Genomic DNA, 25,619 nt, shown 5'->3' with positions numbered 1-25,619 from the left:
ATGATTAATGATAGCAACAGGCTGCTGTCTGGCCCTCAATTTTAGAATTTTTAGTCCAAAAAAATATAAGCTTACAAAGGCAAGCTTTATTAAACAGTCCAGCCTGAGATGTCATCAGCAAACTATTTCCCCTCCAGATAAATCACAGCTTCTTCTGTTACAGTTTTCTTATTACTAAATCTAACACCACAATATGCATCTTTTCTCTGCCTCACTGCCACTGGAGAAAAAAAAAAAAAAAAAAAAAAAAAAAAATCAGACAAGAAGGGATTTGCTAATCTCCAGGGCCTATGGACCCAAACCAAAACTTTGCTTTCACCCTCAGCATGCCTACAGCCAACACCCTTTAGCCTGTGCTTGACTGAACCAATCACAATCCTTTGCCATGCAAGTAAATCCAGAAACACCTGTTCATCACTTCTTCAAATCAATCCACCACCTAAAAAAGCCAAGTTCTGCACCTACCCAAACATTAGTAGGCAAAGGACAGAATAAAATAAGACTTCAAAGTACATATTGTATCCTTTATAGGATCATGGGTGTGATTTCAATTCAGATTTGGGAAAAGTTTTCCTCTTGACATGTCTAGCTTAAGCATTCAGAACTGTTTTTTGAACCAGGCTTGCCATGTGCCATGTCTGAGCCTATTAAGAAGTGAAAAGGAAAAAACACAATATATGGTATTTCATGAGGTAGAAGCCAACTGTTAGGTGAGACAGCAGGCAACTAAACTGCAAAATCCTCATCTCTAATATGTTGGAGAGATGCACCAGGTAAAAGGATGCTTAAACCTGTTTAGAGCTCAGTTCTACATATGAAGCCCTGCATGTGTTTTAAGGCTGCAATCTAGGTCAAGGAATTAATCCCAGCCTTGCATTCATATTGGTTTCCTTGCAGAACAGAAACCATAACTTAAAAATACTGATTGAAATGGAACTGAGAAGTTAGCCTAGGCCATTGTCTGGACCATACACACTTGTTCAGCAGACCTCAATCTCAGCCTGAAAGCATCGAACCTGGCTGCAGGGCTGGTATCAGGAATTTACTGCAGTCTGGGTCAAAATCTGCCCATTTCGAGGGCTCTGTCCACCCTTGCAAAGCAGCATCTTCCCAGTCCTCCAGGAGTGCCTAGCTCAAAGAAGATTTATCTCTGTTCACAAAAAAAAACCAAAAAAAACCCAAAAACCAACAACCACACAAAAAAAAACCCCAAAAATAACGACAACAACAAAATTAGTAGCTCTACAACAGGAAGAGCCGTCTGAAATGCATGCTCACAGGTGAGCACATGTGACTCGGGAGCACGGCATCAGGAAAGATGCTGCCCATCAGGAGGGGCTGCACGCCAGTGGCTCTTGGCTCCTGCACTGGGTTCGGACAGTCAGCACATCATCACGTGTGAAGGACACCCACTGGTGAGTAATGCACCTTAACTCACTCAAAACCCTCGGGTCTCAGGACCTAAGTTCCTAACAACATCCCAAACATCCAGCTGTAAGAGTTATTCTTCCATAATATCCTGGGGGGGGGGGGCGGGGGAATAATCACCGATTTACTTCATAGGCTAAAAGTGCATCTATGTCCCAGATACTTTGGGAGGGGGATTTTCAAGCAAGACAGGTCTGTGGTTCAACTGCAAGACTCCACAGCAAGTTACTAGTTTTGCAGTAAAGATGTTCTCATTTTAAAGTTTTAACTTCTTGGCCACAGAAGGGCAGATTTAAGTGTTAAAGCCTGGTGGATGTGCTAGCCCATAGTTTTGGCTTGGTAGCAGAGTCAGGTAACATTAACTAACGATTGACTATGTGGTGGAATATAGACCCACTCTTCTCCTAACATGCCAAAAAGCCTTTAGCCCTGTAAATATGACACATAGGCCTGAGACCCCTATCCCACAGGGCAGCTGCTTCTCTTCCCACTGTCTTTGTTCCCTCTCTGGTATTGTAGTCAAATGTACAAAGTGGCAGCATTTAAAAAAAAAAAAAGAAAGTCACCTTTGCAGCACCAGCAAGTTCCATAATTATTCCCAGCATTACTGCAGGCCCACCATATGGTGCCTTGCTGGATGTCCTGCAACAAGGCCAGACTTCAGACAGAAGGTGATCTAAAAGCCCTCTCTAACAAAATCTGAAATGGTATTCAACAGCTGAAGAGGCTGTCAAAATAGAAGCAACTCCAAATTAAATCCTTCAGTGTATGGCCCAGAATTACTAATGGAAGAAAGCTAAATTGTTTTAGCAGACAGGCTACAGCCTGGATTCATTATAACCTGCCTGATGCAAAGGAAACTACAGCACATCGGAAGTTTCCTGTTTCTCCTGAAAGATGCATGCATGCCAGCACACTAAACCTGGGAAAGGTCGCTGCAGTGATGTGCGGCACCATCGTCTGCCCATACGCAGGTGGCGCAGCAAAGCCACAGTCAACAAAACCCAAAAGCTGCTCCAAGCTCTGGCTCAGCTTCCTCCCGGCAAGTACTTAAAATAGCTTAAATAACAGGATGCAAGAAGGGGAAAGTAACCCGCATGTTTCCTTTTAAGGATATATGCTCAGCAGGACACACTGTAGCAGGATCACAGATCTCTATTTGCCTTAAGCTAACACTTCAGAGCATTGTTTTACCACCTTGCAGCAGCGAACAAAATGTTCAGCTGGGTTATGATTTTTAAGTACTTTGTGTTTCCAGAAAAGATGCTTATCTCTGCTATTAGAAGCAGGGAAAAGGAAGAAAAATAAACAGAGCACGTTTGCAGATTCTGTTCTGCCATGCGTGCCCTATGAAGTGCCACTGTCTGGCCGAGTACATAGACACACCTGCTGTACAGAACAAATTCAGAGATCAGCTGAGATTTGGAGCAACCTGCTCTTCTCCCACTAACCTGCAGGTCATTCAAAGCCTAGACAGTTCTTGTGCCTCACTTAATTATTTTTTTCAATGCTTTTGTTAAAATGCTTTCCCCCTACTGCTGTTTACCACTGGGATCCCTTCCAGTACAAATACCTGGTTGCAGGATGCTGGGAGCTGCCTGTTGGAGCAGTAGCTGACTTCCGTGCTAACCTTAAGGCACAGTTTCTCACTCGTGGATTGCTTCTAGTAATCAGCAGGCAGTCTGTGGGGCTCTTGCCTTTTGCTGGCTGTCAGAGAACAGCACACCAGCAGCATGGGAGAGAGGGGATATCGTCAATTGTCATGGAAAGCAAGTGGTGAGAGTACATGGTAACACACCTTGCTGCCTTCCAGCATTACCAGATGTCTCAGTCTGGTCCACACAGAAAACCTGGTCAAAAATACACCTTTAAAGCCCCATCCACCTACACATCCAGAGCAGCAACTTGCCCCATGCTAGAGTTAAAGTAGGTCTCCAGGAAGTGTGTGCAGCCACGCATTAGAGCGGGGCACATCTTGGTGAGCAGAAACCACCCTTTGAGATGCTTCCTCCTCCCCACATCTCCTTTACGACATCCTAGAAGCCAACCAGTTGAGCTTTGCCATAACCACGCTTAGTTGCGTTCCAAGTCTTCCAGGTCTTCATTGAAAGTCTTCATTTCAAACAGCAGCCTTAGTCCAACTTTTCTTCACATTCAGTGGAGATGGCATTAGAAGTTCCTAGTGAAAGCCAGTCACCCAACTAGCTACCAGTTCTATATCCAAGCAAATACGGCTCCCTTAGGCAAGAATAAAAGGAATTAAAGCATTGAAGACACTCCTGACAGGCGTGTTCCACAGCAACGCTTGCGGGCTGTACCATGCCCAAAGCACACAAAACAGAAGGCAACTGAAAAGGACCGGCAGATCCCATCTCACTTGTGGGTATGTTCAGGCTAATTGTTACATTTCTCAACAATACCTAAGTTTTAACACTGCTTTTATAATTTAAAACCAATCAGGGACCCACTTCCTGAGCAGGGTGAGCTGGTTTCCTAAAACAAACCAGGATTTGACTTGGGTTTCTTTGTGTTTCCAGTGCAAAGGCAGCCAGCTAAATTAATCTCGATAATTTCCCTTCTCCACTAATGACAAAAAGCCACCACATTCCGGACAAGTTAATAATTTTAACTTTATTCAAGGACAAGACGGGTTGCCTGCATCCCAGCCTTAAGGTCTGCACTCAGAGGCACACTAGGCAGCGAGAAGCACGACCGTTGCTCGTGCCCCTCTGCGGCAGCTCACTTCCAGCTTGGGAAGAGCGAGGCAGGAGAGGGCACTGCCTAAAATGCACCTTGCTTCAAGTCCCAACAAACAGGGAATACTGCTCTGTGGGAATCAGTTGGCTTTGAAATTCATATTTCTCTCTGCAGATTGCAAATTTAAACCAAGCACGAGTTTTAAGAGCCACACTGCTCTAGAGGGCGGTTTACCCCATACAGATGCGAGGCAGCTACCAATTTGTATTTATAACCAGCGCTCCAGCAATGCTGATGTCCAGTTAGGCAAACAAAACACTGGCTCTGATCACTTGTGCAACTTGTTCCCAGCCAGTGCCAGTTTCAGGTGCGGTTCCCCAGCTGCGTACGCTGACCGCAGTGCACACTGCTGTGATCCAGCTCCCATCCCGCCCCTCCCTGGCGTTTCTCTTATCCTCCAGTAAGCCCTATCAGGAAACTAAACCAGCAGAAAAGAATTTTCTCCATTATGTCAGTTTTCTGCCCCTTTCAGCTTCCTGAATGAGCCTGCCAGAGGCTTCTGCAATGCCAACGCAGGGGGAAAGCTGGAAGGCAGGCGGAGCAGCGTGGGCTGTGCAAGCCCTTGAACATCACAGGCTGTTAGGGAGGTGAGAACCAGAGAAGAAACAGAGCCACCAGAGGGCAATGCACATGCACCGCAGCTGCAAAGCATGTTATCATCACCACAAGTTGCTCCATAACAGCCAGGTAAACAGGCACTAATTAGGTTCTGCCTACAAGCTCACCAAATGCAGCGCCTCAAATATGCACCTGCACAAGCCAGAAACATAGCACCTCCATTTACCATCTGCAGGACCCTGCCAAAACCAACATCATCAGAACCAAGCACTATGCACTATCTGTTTAGATATTTCTTCTGCTATCAGGAACCAACAAAGCCCACCCTGTAGCAATGGGGCACAGCTGTCTGCCAGCACTCACAGCCAGCCAGACTGCCCACATCCCTTCCTTTGTCCTCCTTGGCTAGAAGCGACAAGCCTGCCAGAGGACTCCATGGCACGGAAAAGATCACGAGAGCAGCACACTGCTCACGTCCTGCTGGCACCCCTGCTCTCCGGTGCAGGATAAATCCATTTCAAATGTACAGCAGACAGGAGCAAGGTTCCCTTCTCACTGTGACTTACCAACTTTGGCAAAGGCCTCCTTGAGTTCCTCCAGCTCATCTTTGGAGATTTGCGTGGTGTTGGCCATCTCATGCATTTACGGAGTACCTAAAGAGAGAAAAAGGACCCTGTGTGAAACCAGGCTGCATTCAAATGCATGCAGTTTTGCATACAGTTTTGAACAGCAGTATAGCAACAATCAGTACCAAGGTCACTACAGTTCTCAAAGCCATGTTTATCTTTCCACTAAGAAAAGAGATGCGCGAAACTCAGAAGATGGGAAATGCACTCCTTAACAAGTCAAAAATCCCATTAGCTTTGTTAATATTTAGCTCTGTGTATTTATTTTATGGGCCATGCTGTTCTGCACACATTAAGGTACCTACTACCAGTATGTTCCGTAGGTCAGAAAAGCTCACATCTCCAGAGATTTTCTACAACTTTGAACAAAATCAGAATTGAGAGTTAAAATATTAATGCAAGAGATACCGAACGCTCTGCTTGCCTGTCTGTCCCCTGAGACCAAAATAGTAAAGATTCTGAACAGTACTGAAAAAGGCCTTTTTGCACAAAGTAGTATACTTTATGTTGTTTGCAAAAAGGAAATACTCTGCTTTTCTACAAGAAAACTGTTTGACTAAGTAAACACCTACCTATTTCCCCAGAGTCAATCTCTATATAAACCATGTAAGCAGCAGGCTGTTTGCACTGCCGCTGACCCCTCCACGTGCCTGAGCAAAGCAGGAGGAACACTGCAAGCCGGCGCGGAACAGCAGGCATCAGCCATGCTCAACCATCAGTATGCAGAAACTACACTTTGATCGTATCTGCTTGGTGTTTAAGAAACAGAGAGGAGGAAGTGTACAGTTCCTACATCCATCTGCTATAATCCTCCTTTCCAAGCGCTGATTCGGTGCAACCTGGCCACGACATATCACCATAAGGATCGGAAAAGGTCAGGGACCTGCTCATGTCCCATCCCCACCACACTCATGACAGCAGCAACAGATGCCCTGTTGGCACTTTGGACAATACAACCACTCAGCAGCTGATGGAACAAGGTGCATGAATGAAAAGGTAGGCGCTGATAAGCACTTTGTAGCACACATGCTAGCTCCAGCTCAGCATCTTTAAAAATGGGAATCTGGGCAGGCTCAGTGCAACTTCAAATGCAACTTGCATCCCAAGATTTTCCAGCTCCCACTTTGTTAGATACGGTTGCTGTAAGTTGAGACATAAGAGGCTCCTCCTCTGCCTATGGGAACAGACAGCAGCCCTCCTCCATAAGCAAAGAGATGAGGGGGGTGAATTCAGGTTTACAGACTGTCAGAAGGCAGGTTCCAGAATGGGCTGGCTTGCTGCTCCTGGGACAAGAGGCTCGGTTTCACAAATGCCCGTGCTCTGATTAGCAAGCCTGTTCTGTCTGAGGTTCCCAGCTGCCTTCACAAGCACTTTTCAGCTTAAGAACACAAGTTTGCCTGTAGCTGTAAATATCCATTTTCTGTAATACTTCACTCAGTCTGGAAAGAATGAAGTTGTTAGAGATGAGAGCGATGGGCAGGTGTGGCAGGCTGGGAAAGTAGCTCAGACAGGTGCTAGCAGCACAGAAAGTCAATAAGGAGTTGCATCACTGCAGACATGAAGGAGAGCACATCACACTCCAGCTCCCAGTGCCTGCACAGCTGCCAGCGGACCAGAGATGCTTAACAGTCAGTAAAAGCCACCAACAGCAAGACAGCCAACTTCATCATCGGGCTCATACTGCAAGAATGGGGCAGGGAGAATAATTGCAGCAAAGCTGCAACTGACTGACAGAGAAAAAAAAAAACCAACAAAGCACTACGGTAAATTTTTTGTACTGTTTCACAGATTACTAGTTAGGCTAGTTGACCAAGGAAATGCTACCATGCAGGCCCCTGCAAGATGCAGGAATGCTGGGTGCAGCACTGCCCGTCTTACTGGATGCCCAGTTCTGCCAGAGCAGGACCCACTCCCATTCTGCCTCAAGTTCTTCACAAGTTCTGCCTCCTTCCTAATCCTCATTTGCACCGATTCATTTTCAAACCATGAGGACTTCTCTTAAAAGGGTATTTCCAAAAGCATCATTATCTAGCCACTTCATTGGAATTTAATTTGCTGCCGACTATCTCTAATGTCTTTAACAACAACACAAGCAGTGAACACCACCATAAGATGAGAGCTTTAAAAAAAAAAGCTGCTGCTTGACTTTATCAGGGAAGTATCATGCTCTGGATATGCTCTGCAGTTTTTTTTTTTTCTATTTTTCCCTCCCAGCCCCTATAAAACAGGTTTACCACTCAGTTTTTGTATCACTTCTTCCTTCTCTGTTTCACTACTTGAGAGGAGAGAGGCAGAATTTGAACCAACAGAGAAAAAGCAGACACCTGACCTTGTTACAGCTGTCTGGGAGGGGAAAGTGTGTTATGATATAACAAAACAGTATTTGAAAAGGCTAGTGGGCCACAAAGCTACAAGTTGATGGGGTCTGCTAAGCTCCCAAGAAATTTTACAGAGGTTTTTTTTGTAAAAGAGAGGTATTACACCAACATTGGCACACTGGGCTGACGGGCAGGGGAGCTTTTCAGTTTTTTGTTGTGTGAGGTTGGGGTTTTTTTTGTTTGTTTTTAATAGCTGAGTCTAAGGCATTCAGAACCATGTTTTTCATTCAGATGCATTTTTAAACAAGAGGCTTTGTCTTCACGGACATAAAAAGCCCTTTTATCACACTGGCACAGGGCTCACCCATCAGCTGCCTCACCCAAAGCCCTGCGAGGACCCAGCACCACACTGCTCACGCCTCACCATCTCACACTCGCTCCTACTGCAAGCAAAGTCTCTACCAGAGCATGCAATAACAACAGCCAGAGACAAACTCACACTTAAAGGGAAAAGAGGAGACAGAAATGAGCTAGTGATCCCACACCCATTTTACACCCTAGTGACAGATGGTCCATCGATCAATGCACACATAAACAGAGCGTATAAGGAAGCAATTCCTGCTTCAGATCCCTTTTGCTCCTGCCTTCATCCCTCACCTCAGAGAGGAAAAGTAAAGGCAGCTCTGTAACATACAGATGCACAGAAACCTCTTCGCAGAAGAGGGAGGCTGGCAGACGGTGCAGCCCATTTCTCTCCTCTGAGGACTTCACTTTGTGCTGCAGATCAGAGCTGCTGTAAGCGCATCTCAGGTTTTCAAACATCAACTCCCCTCCCAGAGAGGGGCTGTATCAAGTTTCTGTGCAAACAAATTTTATAGCTTTTAAAACACACTGCAGTCACTGAATCGGGGTTAGTTTATTTGCTCTCCAGACAGAACTGCAATATGGGCAGGTCAAACGAAGCTGCTCCAGCCCATGTGTTTTCACAGCTGTAAGCCACCTGGAGACAGGCCACTGCAGCAGGGACTGTCACCGGAGGGATGCCTCCGCTGCAGCACTCAGCACATCCAGCACAAGTACCAGAAGCTAATCAGGACATTTTGGTGGATTAACTGGTCAGATAGCAAGTTAAAAACACTCCAGCTCAGAGAAAAAAAATCCCTGAGACTCTTCCCCAAGACAGGAAGCCCTCAGAGGTGCATCCTGCACGGAGGATCGGAGGGAAATGAAGGCAGGAAAGAAGCATTCAGGCATTTGCACATCTCCTTGAAAGCTGGAGAATTAATTCAATTTTGAAAACACACGACAACCAAATATTTCCCGACAGCCACTCAAACCCTTCCAACAGAAACAGAGCTGGAATTTGCTGCTGATCCAGATAGAAGAATTTGCTTTCTTAGCAGCTCCGTATTAGTTTGAAAACCAAGCTGCCCCATCCCTCCCAGACCCGCCCTGTTTTAATATCTCTACAACTGACTGATGAACAGCATCCATTTGTTTACTGAAACAGGCAAAGGCAGAGACATTAAAGTGTCTCTGACCACTAACCCAGCACATACCTGTCTTGCTTTAGGGATAATGAGCTGGACAGCCAGCCAACTCCGTCAACCCACCGCAACGCATGGCAAGTGCCAGAGCCCCAGGGCCTGCAGCACTGATGAAGCCACCTTGCTAATTTGTGCTAATTTGGAGGGAATCCCAGGTGATTCAGATGACGTAGGATCCAGCCCCCAGGCTTCCTGTGGCTCACCCCATCCTCCTCTTCCACCCTGTTTTGCAGGTAGGGCTAGGCCTTGCCAAGAGCAGCATTAGAGAACGGGGTGGCCATCCACACTCCCCTGCTCCCCTTGCCCCATTCACCCTCCTGGCTCCTTTTGCAAGACATGTGAATCTTGGTCACCACAAAGTCCTTTGCTGCAAGTGCCTCTCCCACAGTGCCACGCAGATCCCCTCCTCAGGGCCAGCAGCATCGTGCCCACCCCGGCACGGCCGTGCAAGCTCCAGAGCTGCTGTGCCAGCCCAGGGCAGCTGCTGCTCAGGGCAAAGCAGTGAGGGAAGTGAGTCATCGTGGAGGGCTGAAAGCCTGAGTTTTCTTTACATCCCTTCCCAGGTGACTGGGATGCTGCAGGGTTCTCTTGACAGTGCAGGAACCACGGGCACCAGCCAGCCCTAGGCTCATGCTACATTTGGAAACGCTTGCAGGCAGGAGAGGGCACACATACCCATCGCACCCCATCGCTGGGCACACCCAGCAGCTCTGCTGGCTCCTTTTTCTGGTCCAGTCCAAGCAAAGCCTTTGAGGTTTTACAGACATCTTCAAACTTGACAGCAAAAGGAGGAAGCGAAAGCTTGCAGTGCACAGACTTGGTCTGATGAGTCCTCCAAGATAAATATTTATTGTCATGTTGGGGGAGACACAGAAGTTTAGGAATTGAAGGCCTGTACATGAAAACCTATCATGCAATCCATCCTCTCCTGCTCATAATCAGTTTGTGCGTTTCAAACAATGTTTTGTTCGTCAAATTCCTCCAAGACAGCACCCACTTGTTAGGTGTGTTTAGTAGCAAACATCAGGTTGCTGGAAGCATGTTAACTTTTATTTGGCAATTACCTTCCAGACAGTCACAAGTCAGAGGGACAGGCTGAAACCAGACCTTCGCCATGCTTTTTTCTTTCCACATGGTTATGGGTGTTGTCCTGATAGAAGCAGTGACGAAGAGATGCTACCACATCCGCAGAGACTGCACTGCACGGTGTCTCACACCTTGCCAACAGCATGACGCTGTCACAAACCACCGACCCCGAGAAATTACTTTGCTGCTGCTCTTTGCATGGATGCGGTACTCATGTAAGCAAAACACGGAGGTGCTCCAATTGACTCAGTTACAGCTGTTTCCACTGCCTCGGGAGGAACGGGGCACGCAAACCTTTGAGCAGCTATTTCTTCGCAGAGCCAGACCTGGAGTCTGGCAGTAGCTGCATCTCTCGTCTGTGGCCCCAGTCAAGCCTTCCCAGCCCCATGTGCATCAAGCTCAACACCAATGAAGCTACAGCTCTGCTCTCACAGTCTGCTTTAACTATTGAACAGCACTGGGCTGCAATACCTGCAAAGCAATCACCCAGACCCAGCTTTATTTCATTATTAATCCAGTTTTCCTCGTACATGCACAGTACCAAACAACTCACCTCCCTCAACAGGCCAAGGACCAACTACACACAAATTCAATTTTAATACCGAGTTTCTCTAAGCTTGTCTTGCTGTCTGAATTGACTACCTCCCACCTCCCAATTCTCCAGCTTCTTCAAACTACTGCCTTCACGCACAGTACATCCTGTATGCACAGAGTATACTCTGACTTGTCCATGCTGGTTGTGTAGCCCACCAGCTGTTATACAGCCACTTACTGCATCACAGGGAAGGGACACAGGACCACAGATAGCGATGCCCACGACACAGACACCTTACAGCTCACTTCTTCCCAATCCCATATTAAGATCACCTTCAGCTGCTGTTTTTGAAGCATCTCTAAATCAGCAAAAGTGGGTTTTGCTTTACATTGTTTCACATCCCTGAAAGTGTGATGCTGGGAGAGACAGGCTCCCTGCTATGCTTATTTTCACCTGGGAGCAGACTGTGAGACTTTGCTCCTGTTGTTACACAACTCACCGCTGCTGCAGGGGAAAAAAAATCTGTCAAATCCATCAGGAGCAGAGACACATGCTGGAGTTAGTCACTGCACTTGGCTCGCAAGCGGCTCTCTCCGGATCTGGAGACACATCTCCATGGTATCCACCCCTGGACACACACTTTCCTCCAGCACAGCCAGGTTAAAAACCCCATTTCTCCTAGTTAGACCTGGGATGCCAGCACTTTTCTGAGATGCCCAGCAGGGACCTGCACAGCAGCAGGGTCACTCCAAATGTATGGGAACAACTGCAGAAAACCAGTTTTCCTATGCCTTCTGCTCAGGCTTTAACCACTGTCCCAATATCCACAGACAGCCTGCACAACCTGATCCTTCACTTTTTGCACACTGTTCAAGGTGTTTTCTCTCCCTTCAAGACAGAATCAGATTCACTAGCTTCGATCAACTTAAATTCGTATTAAAAACAACTGCTGACCCATCAGTCAATTCACATGCCTCTCCTCTGACTCCCCTGCACAGTCAAGGAGGTTTTTCGGGGTGCAGCCAGTCCCAGATAACAGTCAGCATGTTTGGCACCCTGATCTATAACCGAGCTGTAGCCAGTACCCACAGAAAACCCAAAATCATCATCAAACCCACTCTCAGCATCAAATAGGAATCTGCCCCTTGCTAAAAGCCTAGGAAAGCTATGTCCTTCAGGGCAGCATCCAGAAAACTGAAAGCAGAATAATACTGACACAGAAATTTGTATGGGTCTGAGTAGAGAAATCTCACAGATACAGAAAACAGAACAATAGCAAGCAGCTGAGGATGTTTGGCCATGTGATATGCAATTGCCCAAAGGCTGGAGGGGAGCAGAAGTCAAATTAACACAAATGCCTCCATGCCAGCTGCACATGGTGGGGGGGGAAGCTTCCGCAGTCCTCAATGCAGTCCCACATAATACATCCCTGTCCAGCCCTGAAGGACTATGAGCCAGAGCTGCCTCTGATGCACATTGAGGGGTGACACGCAATCCTGGAGTAGAGTAGATGGATGCTTGCTTACCATCATGGACCAGCATTTACTACGAGGAGGCAGAACCAACAGTAACCAACCAAACGTAAAACTGGTCTGGAACTCAAAGGGAAGGGAGAAGCACAGAAAGCGTCCTGCAGAACTACACTCTTCTCTGAAGGCCCCCGACACGGAAGAGCAGGAGCAAGTGAGTTGGATGGATGGTCAAAGCATGGACAGTGCTGAGTTTCAAGGAGTGCAGGTGCCTGCTAGACCTTGCAGCTGCACTCACACACACCCATCACGCTGCAGACTCGGGCTACGCCGTACCGACTACTTCACTGCTCCAACTCTATTACCTGTATCTACAGAGGACATCTAATCTGCAGGGCACAGATAACACTGCTCAAGGCACCAATGAATCAGTCCTTAAAAGCCTCTTTGCCAAATACTTCTAAATGTTGCATTTTGGCACACCTCTGGTTTTAGCAGAGCGACTACTCCAGGATGAGATCACATTTGAGATCATAACCCACTAGACTGGTTTAACTCACTTTTGAATTTCAATAGTTTGTCCACATCAGTGGAAACGGAACAGCAATATTCCCCATTAATCAATTAGTACAACATGGAACAGGTGGTCCTTTCAAGATCTCAGGAAAGGAAGAGCTGAACTGCACCCTGCCTGGAACTTGCAAAAGCAAATAACATTCAGAGACAATTTAAACGTAAGTGCAAGAAGGTAAAAGAGAGAGGGGCAGGCGTCAGATGTCAGCTAATGGACTGAGACTCAGAAGGCTAAATTTAAATTCCTGACTCAGGCACAGAAAAGTCATGCTAGCCTCTCAGGAAATTCTTACGATGATAGTGATTCTTATTCTCGCTTACTCCCCCAAATAAAGAGCAGCATTAAACACTTCCTTATGCTTTTTCTGTTTCTTAGCCATAAATGATTCAAGAAAGGACCCATCTCTCACTGCCCATGGCAAAACTCAGCCTAAGGCACCCCTCACTTTATGACGGGACTCTTGGAGCGATGGTGGGAAAGACAACAAGTTCCCGGCCAGCATAAGCAGAAGCAACTGCGACCTGCTTGCTGAGACCTGCAGGTTACCCTCAACATGCTTTAAGGATGTGTCTCAGTTTCCCAATATTCAGCCCCAAAGCAGCCCAGTTCCTTATGAGCATGAGCTGCAGACCTCAGCCTGCGCCCTGCCCCCCAGCAACTGGATAAAGCCCTTCAAAGGCTGAAGGGAGTCAAGCCCACACAGCCCAGACCCATCTCCATCCCCCCCAGTACCTCCAGCCTCTGCTCTCAGGTAGCGCCTTTGCTTGGCAGGCAAAGCAACTGATATTAAATGTGCCATGAGATAAAGCAAGGAGCGGTACTCAGTCTGTTGAGCTTCCCTCCTGCTCAACCCGATCCCTGAATTAAATCACAGTACAGTCACTGCTTATTCAATGCCAGCAAACAAGCTCCTGCAAGCCAAACATCCAGCGTGATGGTGCCGATCCCTGGCAAGCTGGACAATAGGGAGTTTCAGCAACTAATTTTGGGAGGGTGGGTTTCGTGCAACCTTTTAGAAGGTACAGCTGCGGTCAAGCAATTTTGCAGACTGTTTTATCAGTCTGAAGATATACAGAGCTGTCCTGAAACGGCACAGCCAGGGCTGAAACTCTGGCAGCTGGGGGACTGCTGCCCAGATGATAAACATTCAGAGAAGTGTGTCAATAAATGTTTTCTTAAATAAAACACTAGAAAATACAAACCATACTCTAAGCATTGGAATTATGTTTCAAAAGTCTCTTAAAAAAAACAGGAATTTCAGTAACTGATCTCTTACTAGAAAGAGCTACTAGTAAAAGAAGAAAAACCTTCTTCCACCCTTCCCCTGCTACCTACAATCTTCTTTAGAAAGCACTTGGGAAAAAGGGAAAGAAGTCAAAATAACTTGATTCAAAGCAAGAAAATAACAGTAGACTGCAATAAATCAGTGTCACCGCATAGCTGTCCTAACGGCTTTTGGAAGTGGAAAAAAACTCTGAAAATCCAATACTTACTTTCTCTAGAGAAGATGGTACAGATCCTATCTACCCTTAACAAAAGCAGAAGCATTAATCTCAAAGATTAATGTGAAAGGGCTAGAAGAGAAGGAGAGCTGCTGGTTTTGCCTTCCAGGAGGCTGCCATGAGAGTCCAATCACATTTACTCTGACAGAAGGCTGTTCCCCACACTTCTCTATAGTTTAACTTACTACGGGGAGGAGCGATAGGGAGCAAAAGGTAGTAGTCACCAGCCCAGGATCAGGCAAGCCCTACTCCATGACTCTTGGATTTTGGACAAGCATTATTAATCTCTGCAAACTGCACCCTAATTAGCAGGTTTCAGGGCCAGGTAGGATCTCCAAGATGCATCCAGCACTCCTGGAGCCAAGCACTAACTTCTCGTTGAGTCCCATCAAGCTGCTTTGCCTCCTTCTCCTCCCTCAGTCTAGTAGCTCAGGCAGTGCCTAATACCCCTAGGACAGGTGTAATGGTTAGAGGCATGTGTGCACTGTAAACAGCAGGCAATCCCATCTCCGCTTCAAATTTCAGGAGAGTGGGAGTGTCCTCCAGCTGTGGAAATCACTCTTTACAGCCAGATATTCTGCAGAACAAAAGCAGGGTAAGAGTAAAGCAAAACCTCAGAGCAACATACTCAATACAAACAAAATCTGGACATGAAAAAGCTACACTAGATGTGTTCTACAGGTTTTCAGACATGTTAAGTCTTTCAGCACAAAAAAAGTTCAGCATTTTAGTCCAATACTCAAAAGTACTTGGTATACAAGTGTTTTAATGCTAAAGCAGTTGGAGAGGGTCTACACTGGCTTCCAGCATCAAGTATAGCCAGGCTTCTCCGGAAAACGTAGCAAGCAAGATAAACTCCTCTGCTTGGAAACAAACTCCTGTCAGGCTGTGATGCCACACACCATTCCCACTGGAACAGCAAAGCAGCACTCAGAGCCTAGCCTCTCTGGGTGAAAGACCTCAAAAAGTTCGGTAGCCACCACAGCCAGCAGCCTACAGCCATTTCCCAAAAGTACTCAGAGCTCCTCACACTTTCTGCAAGGATAAGATTTAAATATTTAACACTTCTAACACGCAAGTTTCAGCAGTTCTGCTTTTAAAAGCCTTGTGCAGACTGAGATGGGATAAGATGTGCCCCAGACAGAAATTTCTGGGAAGGCACACCCTCAAGTCCTGACTTGAAAAATTAAATACTTGGTGACGCAAAGTCAGTCACAGCACTTGCTGCTGCTCTGTTTGCACATGCTGCTCAGTCAGGTGCACAGATAAATTCCAAATTTAAAACACATTAAAACCCGAAATTAATCTTTTTTTTGTGCCCAGAGCTATTTTCCTTTATCTACTACAGCATTAGGAATCACTAGACGTTTTGCAGAGAAAATAAAAGCAAAACTAGTCATTGCAGGGCAACCTCTGGCACGTGCTTGCTTCCACGCAGCCAGCCAGAACCCTGAGAGGCAGCTAGCAGCGTGAGGAGCGTCACCTTAACGTCAGCCCGCAGCCGGAGACATCCTTACCTTTCCTTCTCTCTCGGGGAAGAAAAAATCGCTCCCTCGACTGGCCCGAGCACTGAAGTGTCTCCCACGCCCACAGTGGGGATCTGGAGAGCCAGCATTCCTCCCACCATCCCCGCCCAGCAAATGGGAGAGCCACAGAAAGGATGCGGTCATGTCGCAGAAAGACGCATTAGAAAAAGGCTAAAGGACAGGCAGCTTGAAGCACCAAATACATACAGAGCAGGGATGGGGGGATCCTCCCCCAGCAACTAGCTTTTGTTCTTGTATTGCTTGGCACTTGGGAACAGGAGGCAGTAAGATATAAAGCTTTTGGGTAAGCAAACTATTTATTTTTTTTTTTACTTAAAAAAAACCCACAAATTCTTTTACCTTTTATGTTTTCAATTAAATGCATTTTGTATTGCTAGCTCTTGGCTTGTCCAGCCAAACAGCGACATGGAGCTTGTATTTTGTTTTATGTACCTGTTTCATGGATATCTTTAAAACCGCCAGAAGGTCAAATTGAGTAATGAGGATCCAGACCTATTTGTTCTCAGCCTGCACTGAAGGAGGATGCTACCTGCTATCTCACCTCACAGTTCTTAAAAAAAAAAAAAAAAAAAAAAAGAACCAACAGCAACAAAAAAAAAACCAAGCAGTCTGAATGGGTGGTAAATATGGAGTTCTGAGCCGAACCATATTGTAATATATTGCATTACAATAATTAATCTCCAACAATCTCCCTGTCTGCTCTAGAGGAAACACATAGACAGACATCTGCTACCAACGAGGAAGACACAAGCAGCAGAAACATCATGTACTATGTTGTTGCTGATGCAATGCACGGGAGCAGAATCAATCACCAAAAAGGTTAAGTGGAATTTCCTAACTATAATCACATATTTCAGGAATTTCTACTCCCATTAAGTCCATAATGTTTAAGCCCTCCCATAGGTAAAAGGAAAATATGTCACTTACTAATAAACACAATACTTGAATTAGTGAAGAATTTAAAGAACATGTGACTGTTCTAAAAATTAAAAATACATGACCAATAGGGTCACTGGTTTTTTTTGTTTCTTTTTAAAAATGACGGCAGCCAGGAAAGTGAGTCATTGCCTGGTCTCATTTCTTGGGCATCACCTAAAAATGTAGCTTCCAGCTGTAAAGTTTCAAAAGAAGTTTAAAAAAAAAAAAAAACCAAAACAAAACAAAAAAAACCCCACAAGACCAAAAAAGTCTACCCTAACCCCACAACCTGCCAGCTTCCTCAGGATGGTAAATATAATGGAAACCAAAATAGAGGTTTTTATGCCCAGAACTGCAGCTGCAACTTAGAAAGAAAGAAGCTGGCTTGCAAAACACTTCTGCACTCCACCAAGATCAGGTTGCCTGTGCATCAGATGGGGTTTAGGGGAGAGCGACTGACTCTGCTCCGACTGTGGCTTCAGCATCACACCAGCCCCTGGGTGCAAGGAGCCCGTCCAGCTGCTCCGATCCAAACCAGTGACTGCAGCCAGCCCACAAAGTCCTGAGGCAAACATGCAACAAAATTGCAGAACCTTATTTCAATGCCACAGGGGTCTGTGGTACCGCTGGGGTTTGCTCTGGTCAGCCCCGCAGGCGGGTCTCGGGCCGGAGCAGGCCACCACCAGTCCTGAGGCACTTTCTCACCCTTTCTGCTACATAGTCTTTGAGCCTAAACAGAGGCTGCTGGAAGGAACTTGAAGTGGAGAATATTTTTAAGCCAGTTTTGCAGCTCCACCTAAAGCCACCACAAAGTGCACCTATCACATCCCAAAGACAACACTTTTCTTTGGGTAATTACAAGTGCATGAGTTGAAGGCTGATAAAGACCCAAGTAAGCAAACAGGAGCTGACCTGGACACACAGTAAAACTGCACCCAAGTAGGGCAGACATCACTGTAGGCTGCCATCCAAAGGCCACCCTGTCCCTCTCCTTAGCATTTCAGTCCCCCCACCCCAGCTCACTGTGGGGTCAAACAGACATCAGCACAGGGAAGGAGGGGCAGAGAGCGGCTATCCTTGCACTGCACCCCTGGGCATGCTACACCAGCCCTATTTCAGGAAGTTTAGTATCCCCACTGTTTTCGCTCTACGTGCGAGCACATCACACGGTGTAAATCCATCCTGTAAGCTTTAGGAAGCACTGAGGCTTTGGGGCTTGACAGGGCCAGGGGAGAGCATGCCAAGGCCCAGCTCCCAAGCTAGGTTGTGACTGCTGCTATCAACTGCAGAGCCATTGCAGGAGCAATGTCTGCTTTTGGGAGGGAGAAGAAAAACCTCCTCTCCTTGTCTCTGGCATCCCTGTTGCTGGGATAGAAAAGCAGCACCTGCAGGCGTGCAGGTGGCAAATTCACACTAAAGAGGCAGACACCTAAAAGCCATCGGGGCCCATGGGTCCTCAAACCTCCTCTTACTCACTTTTCCTTTCCCAGGTAAGCGCAATGGATCCTGCAGGGCTAACAGCTATTATCATTCCCCCTGCCAGGAAGGGAAAGGGCACTGCTCCCTGCTGTCATCAGCCAGCACAGTTGCTCTGTGGCTACACCGTGAGGAGAAGTTAACTGATGCACACACAGTGCACGTGGAACACCTATCTTTCACGTTTGCAAAGGATCAGTGACAGCCTATTTTATCACAGCTTTAAGAGCACTCTGCTCTCCGAATGCTCCAAATCCAGTCCTCTCGGTCCAACCTGCAATTACACTCAAACCTAAAATAGCACTTCGGCAGTGCCAGCACCACTCATCTCTGCGTCATGCCCCAAGACTCGCTGAGCCAGGGTGTGGTGATGGCAGGCAGCAGACACGCAGCTCCCTGGGCACTCCCAATCCACTTCCTCAAGCATGGCTGGTCACACACCACTCCCCAGGCTCTTCCAAAATCAGAAGTTTTAGAGTCAAGCCAGTACACCAATGTATTTTCCTCTTCCTCCCTCTTTAAGAAAGCCTTTTCGGGAAGCACAAGATGGCTGAGGTGCTCAGAAGTTACTCTGCTCAGGTGACATCTCCACTCCCCTGCACGGAGCATCAGGACCGAGGTTTACACACAACAAGGACCCGCAGCACTGATAGGATGCCTCCAGCGCATCGTTGCGCAAAGATACATCTCCTCCCCAGCTCCAGCTGCCAAGTTTCACTGGGAGGCCACTAATGCATATTTGCCCTCCAGAGGTTACTCAATGACAGCTGTGGGAGTGGCAGCTGCTGCCTTCCAGGTGATGAGGCAGCAGCAAGGGTAAATCCAGGAGTCACCTTGTCCCTCTCCGCTCACCACTGCCCCTCAAGGACAGACACTCAGGTAAAGCTCTAGGGGAGGAAGAGAACACATCCAATGTGCTGGCCTTCAGCTACAGTGAGCCATGTAACCCCGCTGCTCTCTGCGGCAAGTCCTACCACTCAGGAGAGAACAACCACCTGCTCCTGGACAGCAGGCTTTCCTGCCCACTCCACAAGTAGTTTTTTCCACCCCTCGTTAGCAAAGCCAAGAGGTGCCATGCTAATACCGGAAGCTGTACAAGACAACTAATGAAATCCATGGTGATGCACAAGCCCCTGGGCATGCTACACCAGCCCTAGTGATTTCTGGGAAGAGTTTTGCCTGTTGGCACAGCTCCTGCCTAAAAAAAAGCTGTTTGCTGGGATACAGCCAGCTCCACTGTCATCCAGCCAAGCAGGTGTAGGGCACGCCTGCCCCCTTGAGCATCCCCATGCTAGAGAAACCCCCATGGCCAGAGGGCTGGGCTGAGGCACACCAGCCCCAGGAGATCCAAGGGCATCAGTGGACCTTGGTGGCCTCCAGGGGCAGCAAAGGTGGCTGAGCCTCCTGCTCTGCCTGTCTGGCCCTGCCTGCTCTGGTGCTACATACCAAGCATCTTCAGGAGCATTCCTCCTCCTTTAAAAAAGACAAGACAGGACCAAAAGAGTAACTATAGCTGGAAGAGAAACCAGGTAACCTAAATACTGTACTCCATCAGAAAGAGAAGACCACACCTTATGAGCCAGGGCTTTAGAGAGCAAAGCTGAGTGGCCAGCCACTATCCCATTTTGGATTGCGATCAGTGTCCATTTACCATGTGCCAGACGCTCCTCTCCTCCAGTCCTGTCCACATTCTCTTTTAAAGATAAGTATTTTAATGAATTATGCACAGATGATAGAAGCACTCTCCCCTGTGCTTTTTAATACAAATTGAGGTTTTATGGGCTTCTTGCCTTTACCTTCAGCTGTGACCAACTGCAGAGTACATTCCATCAATGTAAACAGCTACGGAAGGATTCGACAACTGAGGAGCAAGCATTTGACCTTAACTCCTCAATTTATCAGTCTTTTTAGAGACAAAAAGATCCATCCTTGCTAGATTTCCACTAAAAGCTTCCTGAGCTGCTCTTTCAGAGAGCCTGTCAGCAAGACATTAGTCAGGCTCGTGCTTATTTAATAAAAACCTTGCATATGAAGCAGGGACTGAAAGTTAGCCTTTATTTAAAAAACGCTTGCAAACTGGAGTATGATTTTGCAGTGCAAAACAGATCTGAGGACTCACTCGATTTACCCTGTCCTCCAACAGCACTCAGCTAACCACCTAGTTATTCACAGCTTAGAGCAGGGAGCCATGCACTCACCCAAGTCAGCAAGCATGCCCAAAACACCGTGCAAAGGATATCTCATGTCTCGCTATTTCATAAGGAAATCAGAGGCTCCACTGATGTCAGCTCCAGGAAATGAGCCACAGGCAGATGATACCGGAAGCAGGCTTTATATTTAGTAGCGAGTCACTCCATTAAATTCAAAAGATACAAAAGGTGGGTGTGGAGGGGGCATACATGGAAAAAAAAAGTGAACAAGTTATTCCCTTGAGATTACGGGCAATGGGGAGTCCAGAGTTGGGTGGGGTTTTTTTTTTGTAAAGGGAGAGAGAAACTAAAGATGACCTGGGAACCCTTTCTGCACTTTCACTGGAAAAGCAGCTGCCAGATCCGCTGCAGATGCCACAGGGGTCTGTGGTACCGCTGGGGTTTGCTCTGGTCAGCCCCGCAGGCGGGTCTCGGGCCGGAGCAGGCCACCACCAGTCCTGAGGCACTTTCTCACCCTTTCTGCTACATAGTCTTTGAGCCTAAACAGAGGCTGCTGGAAGGAACTTGAAGTGGAGAATATTTTTAAGCCAGTTTTGCAGCTCCACCTAAAGCCACCACAAAGTGCACCTATCACATCCCAAAGACAACACTTTTCTTTGGGTAATTACAAGTGCATGAGTTGAAGGCTGATAAAGACCCAAGTAAGCAAACAGGAGCTGACCTGGACACACAGTAAAACTGCACCCAAGTAGGGCAGACATCACTGTAGGCTGCCATCCAAAGGCCACCCTGTCCCTCTCCTTAGCATTTCAGTCCCCCCACCCCAGCTCACTGTGGGGTCAAACAGACATCAGCACAGGGAAGGAGGGGCAGAGAGGAGCTATCCTTGCACTGCACCGCACTTAGACCAGTTCAGCCGCACCACAGAGCAGGCCGCTGGAGAAAGGGTGGCACTGGGGCTGGTAGTAGGTTTCTGCAGGCACGAAGGTGCTTTTGCATCTTTTGTCTCAGCTGCCAGGCCTGTCCATCACTCAAGCTAGTCCTTGACATGGCTTACACAATCCTCTGCTTACCTGGAGAAGATACTATCCACTTTAAGTCACTACTCAAGAAAATAGTGCTTTATACTGGAATTGCACTATTGCGGAACACAAGCAACTGCCCAAGGTTTCTGAACGGGGAAGCTGTTCTGATCCATTTTCTGGCAACATCCAGTTTAGACACATTTACATTTGAGAAGTATAAAGGGTTCATGTGGACTGCATCCTCGTGAAATAAACTTCAGATTAATGTGCAAAAGCTGCAATTTAATAGGAATGTAGTTCTTTGTACTAAGGTCTTTTGGCAGGCAGAAAAAAAAAGAAAGTCTTAAGAGACATCAAAACCCAATCCTAACTGCAGATTGTACCATAATACAGATGCAGATTGTACCATAGTACAGATTTGTTCACAAGCGGTTTGTATATTCATACAAGTCCATCACAAACCTTTTCACTTTCTGTCAATGATAAATCCTCCGCAGCTTGAGCAGCAGCAACAGCTCTGCAAAGTTTTCAGCTACTTAAGGCAGACTTTTCCCCTGAGAAGACTCACTTTCCAAATACTAAAACATAAATACTGTTACCAAAGCCAAGCACTGTACTTAATTTTGATTTAAGAAGTCAACAGCAAACAAGAGCTATCTCTAATGCCAAGCACCACCAGTAACTTGCCTACATAATAAGCAGCCTATTAGATTACTAATAAAATTGGTGTAATCTTCAAAATAAGATTACAACAGCAAAAAGGATGTGGCTCGAAAAATAAACCCATGGACTGCAGCAAGACTGGCAATTATGCAGAACCAGAGGCCACCTATATGCAAGAAGAGGTTAAACCACTGCAGTCACACCCTCCTCCGACCAGCAAATAGACATTTAGCCAACTGTTGACCACTGTCCAGACCAGTTTGCTGCAAACCACTCCTGGCTAGGGGGAAGACTGTGGGAGATTGCCACTGGGTGGCTCTTCCATCCCACACAACTCATCTGTGGGTCATCTTCCATTATCAGAAAGATTTCTGTGCTGGGGAGTCAAGGCAAAGCTGGTGCAGCCCATACGCTCACCCCAGCCTGTGAGGATCCTTAAGGAGTCACTAGTATCTCATCTGGACATCCTGCCAGATGCTGGAGGTCGAAGCTTTTGTCACACGGCTCATCATGTTGTGCAAGTGAGCCTACAAATTCAGCCACGTTGAACTAGTCCAGAATTTCATCTCAAGGGACCTTGAAGCTTTTATTGGTATTTAGCTCGTGCCTGCATTTGTTGGCTTTCCCCAAAGTGCTCCTTTTGTCTCAGATCCCAACAGAAAATCTTCTGTAGGTTGGACCTGCTGGAGAGGCTGACTTCAGAGGCTCCCACAACCATGGCACTTCTTTCAGGTGTGCAAAAAGGTGAGGTAGAACTGGATTACCACTCACACACACACTGCAAGTTGTCACCTGTAGCCTTCAGGTCCCTAGAGTGTGTTCTTCCCCATACAGCTCATTACACTGTTAATTAGTAAGCTGTCTCACATTTTCCAGCCCATAAAAACCAGCTACTAGCAGCAGACTGATCTCTATACTGTGAAGTCAGTTCTTTGTTTTGACTGCAGATTTCTCATACTCTCAAGTCTGTTGCTTCTGCTGAGTTTAATGCTTTATAAATTAATATTTAAACAAAAACCCTCATCCTTCCAAATTAAAAAAACAAACAAACAAACAAAAAAATCTACAGATCCTACACAAAGCCAAGATTAAGCAAGGCATGCTATTTGATAGAAGGCACGAAGCAACTTTGCAGCTCAGGCAGGAGGGGAAGATCTACAGCTGGGAGCAGTAACACCACAAGATACAACATGGATTACACCAAAGATGTCCAAATGCTGATCAAGAATGCTAACTAGAAGTGTCACACAGAAAGGGCAATGCACTAAAAGAAAGTACAATACCTTGCTACATGCCAAGTTGATATCAACCCAATACACAAAGCCTTAATTGCTAACGTGAATTATTGACCAGTACTGGTTGTAAAGGCTCTTGCATAACAGGGGATTTCAAGGCCATTAGTACAAGGCAAAATCTTATTCCATTTCATGGCTTTCCAAGACTTCTTTATATAGACCTTCTGAAGACAGGGAGCAAACATCAACTAAAACAACCCTATATAACCCAGAAAAAGGGTATACACCCCTTAGAGAATGGTGAGGTGGGGACTGATGCATAAAAGGTCTTGCCGTCAGTGAAGGATCTAACTAAAGTAGAGCAGCTAGGTGCTGCCATAACCATCCATCCAGGAAAGCTACGGTAACTTCCAGGAGCTTCTTAGCTGGGCAGAAGCAGTGTAAGTTTTTCAAGTTTTCAACAAGACGTCTGACTATGCTGCCTCTGCTTGAGCATTTGGTTTATATAAAACAGTGGCAAGAGCCCAGCTGGAAATCAGATCAACAAGAACATTACAAAGGAGTGGGCAACAGAAGGACAGGGGCAGGATTGCACTGGAACCTCCCATCCGTGTCCCCAAGGAAAGCTTAGTACCAACCTCGGCCAAACAGCGCAGAAAGGAACAGGCTAAAGTTTAGCTCAGACATTAAGGCCACTTATTCAAAAATATTTTCAGTTTTCAGAAGGCCCAGCTTCCCCTCTTTTCTTATGGAAAGGTGAATTCTACCAAAGTGAGGATTCAGAAACTTGCTTATTACTTCCAGCAGCACTAAGAAACATGAACACATTTGTAAATATATTTCCATTTGTTCTCTATTGACCTCCTTCAAAGTGTTGCTATCTCAGAAACAGTTCTTAAAAAGCAGGAGCCAACCTTCTCACTGTTTGTCTGCACAATACCAATCATAACGGGATAACTTTACATAGACCTACAACACCCCATGTGTTCCTAAAATAAAGTCCTTGCAAGCCATTCTTGGAGGCAAAACATTTTGTGCAGAATTCAGGAAGAAAAAGCTTAATTGCAATATTGCTTTGGAACTCACTTCCTTTATTTCTGTGACCAGCTGGAGACAAGCACCTTGTTCTATGCTGGGTCAAGGAAATATTTAACTACCGGATTTATAGTGGAACATATATATATATATATATATATATATATGTATATACCACCACAGCTGCTCAGCAGTCATAGGAGAAGGCAAACACTGTTTTAAACCAAGGAAAACAACGACAGGCTGGAGAATCAGCCTGCTCATTAGCATCCTGCTGCAGAGGCTCCAAGGCAGGAGAATATCCAAGCCTGTGCCTGGGACGAGACTCAGCATCCTGAAACCTCAAAACCACAGCTCTGCTCCAAACCCAAACAACACTCCACAGACCCTTCCTGGCTGATTAGCACGAAGGAGCACAAGACTACAGTGGCAGTGTAAACAAGGACCTGGGATTTATGATCTTTCAGACGTTGTTTAGTAAGCGACCCAGCTGAAGCGCTGCTTTCACAAATACGAATGCCAATTACAGGGACGGGTAGCTTGAGTTCAAATTTCCACTTGGTTAGCGCTGTTCTGGACACACTGAGAACTTTGGTGCACGCCCAGCAGTTTCAGCTGCCGGGAGGGGCTTCACTGAGCTCTCCCAGGAAAACAAGGACAGCGACTGTGAAAACACACGGGACCTCATTCACCATCCCCGTCCTTCCCAGCGGCAGCAGGTTCAGCCTCACTGTTTGTGCAGGCAGAGCAAGACACTCTTCTACCTTGCAGCACTGGAAAGACCGTGGGAGAAAGAGATCAGCAATCTCACTTCCCTTGTTATTTTGAGCACAGGCCATCGAATAGATGTCCTGGCACCATGGGCTTCTGCAGCCAGGGCTGGGACAGTACCAGGTACACTAGCAACATCACGGGGGCAAAGACCAATGCAAACATTAAAAAAAAAACCACCCAAAACCTGATCAAATTAGGAAGAGAGGCACACATTGCTACGAATCTGGTAACCCAAGGTGCTGCAGTCTCCAGTTTCCATTGGAAGCTAATGGGTACATCACAGGTGGGATACTCTCACAAAGCCAAAACATCTCACCACTCTTTGTTGACATAAACTGCATCACTCGTAGCCACTGTTTCTGGCACTAACAATGCAGAGTGTTCTGCAGTACTTCC

At 46.6% G+C, this 25,619-nt stretch overlaps 1 protein-coding gene across 2 annotated transcripts in view; it reads right to left on the bottom strand.

The window, feature by feature from the left end:
- The window catches only part of PLS3 (plastin 3), a 53,158-nt gene that overhangs the window by 16,571 nt on the left and 10,968 nt on the right, over positions 1 to 25,619 (bottom strand). The window contains exons 1-2 of one of the 2 annotated variants that reach the window (XM_086756143.1): positions 13,631 to 13,708; positions 5,310 to 5,396 (exon numbers count right to left, since the gene is read on the bottom strand). In XM_086756143.1, coding sequence (XP_086612269.1) covers positions 5,310 to 5,385 — 76 coding nt within the window. In that variant the 5' untranslated portion in view covers positions 5,386 to 5,396; positions 13,631 to 13,708. Of the gene's footprint in view, positions 1 to 5,309; positions 5,397 to 13,630; positions 13,709 to 25,619 lie in introns of those variants that run through there. The other variant, XM_086756142.1, reaches the window with a different exon arrangement.

The sequence above is a fragment of the Chlamydotis macqueenii genome, chromosome 11 (genome assembly GCF_036417535.1).
Source record: "Chlamydotis macqueenii isolate bChlMac1 chromosome 11, bChlMac1.mat, whole genome shotgun sequence".
NCBI classification, from domain to species: domain Eukaryota; kingdom Metazoa; phylum Chordata; class Aves; order Otidiformes; family Otididae; genus Chlamydotis; species Chlamydotis macqueenii.
This window is presented reverse-complemented; position numbering and strand designations above follow the sequence as displayed.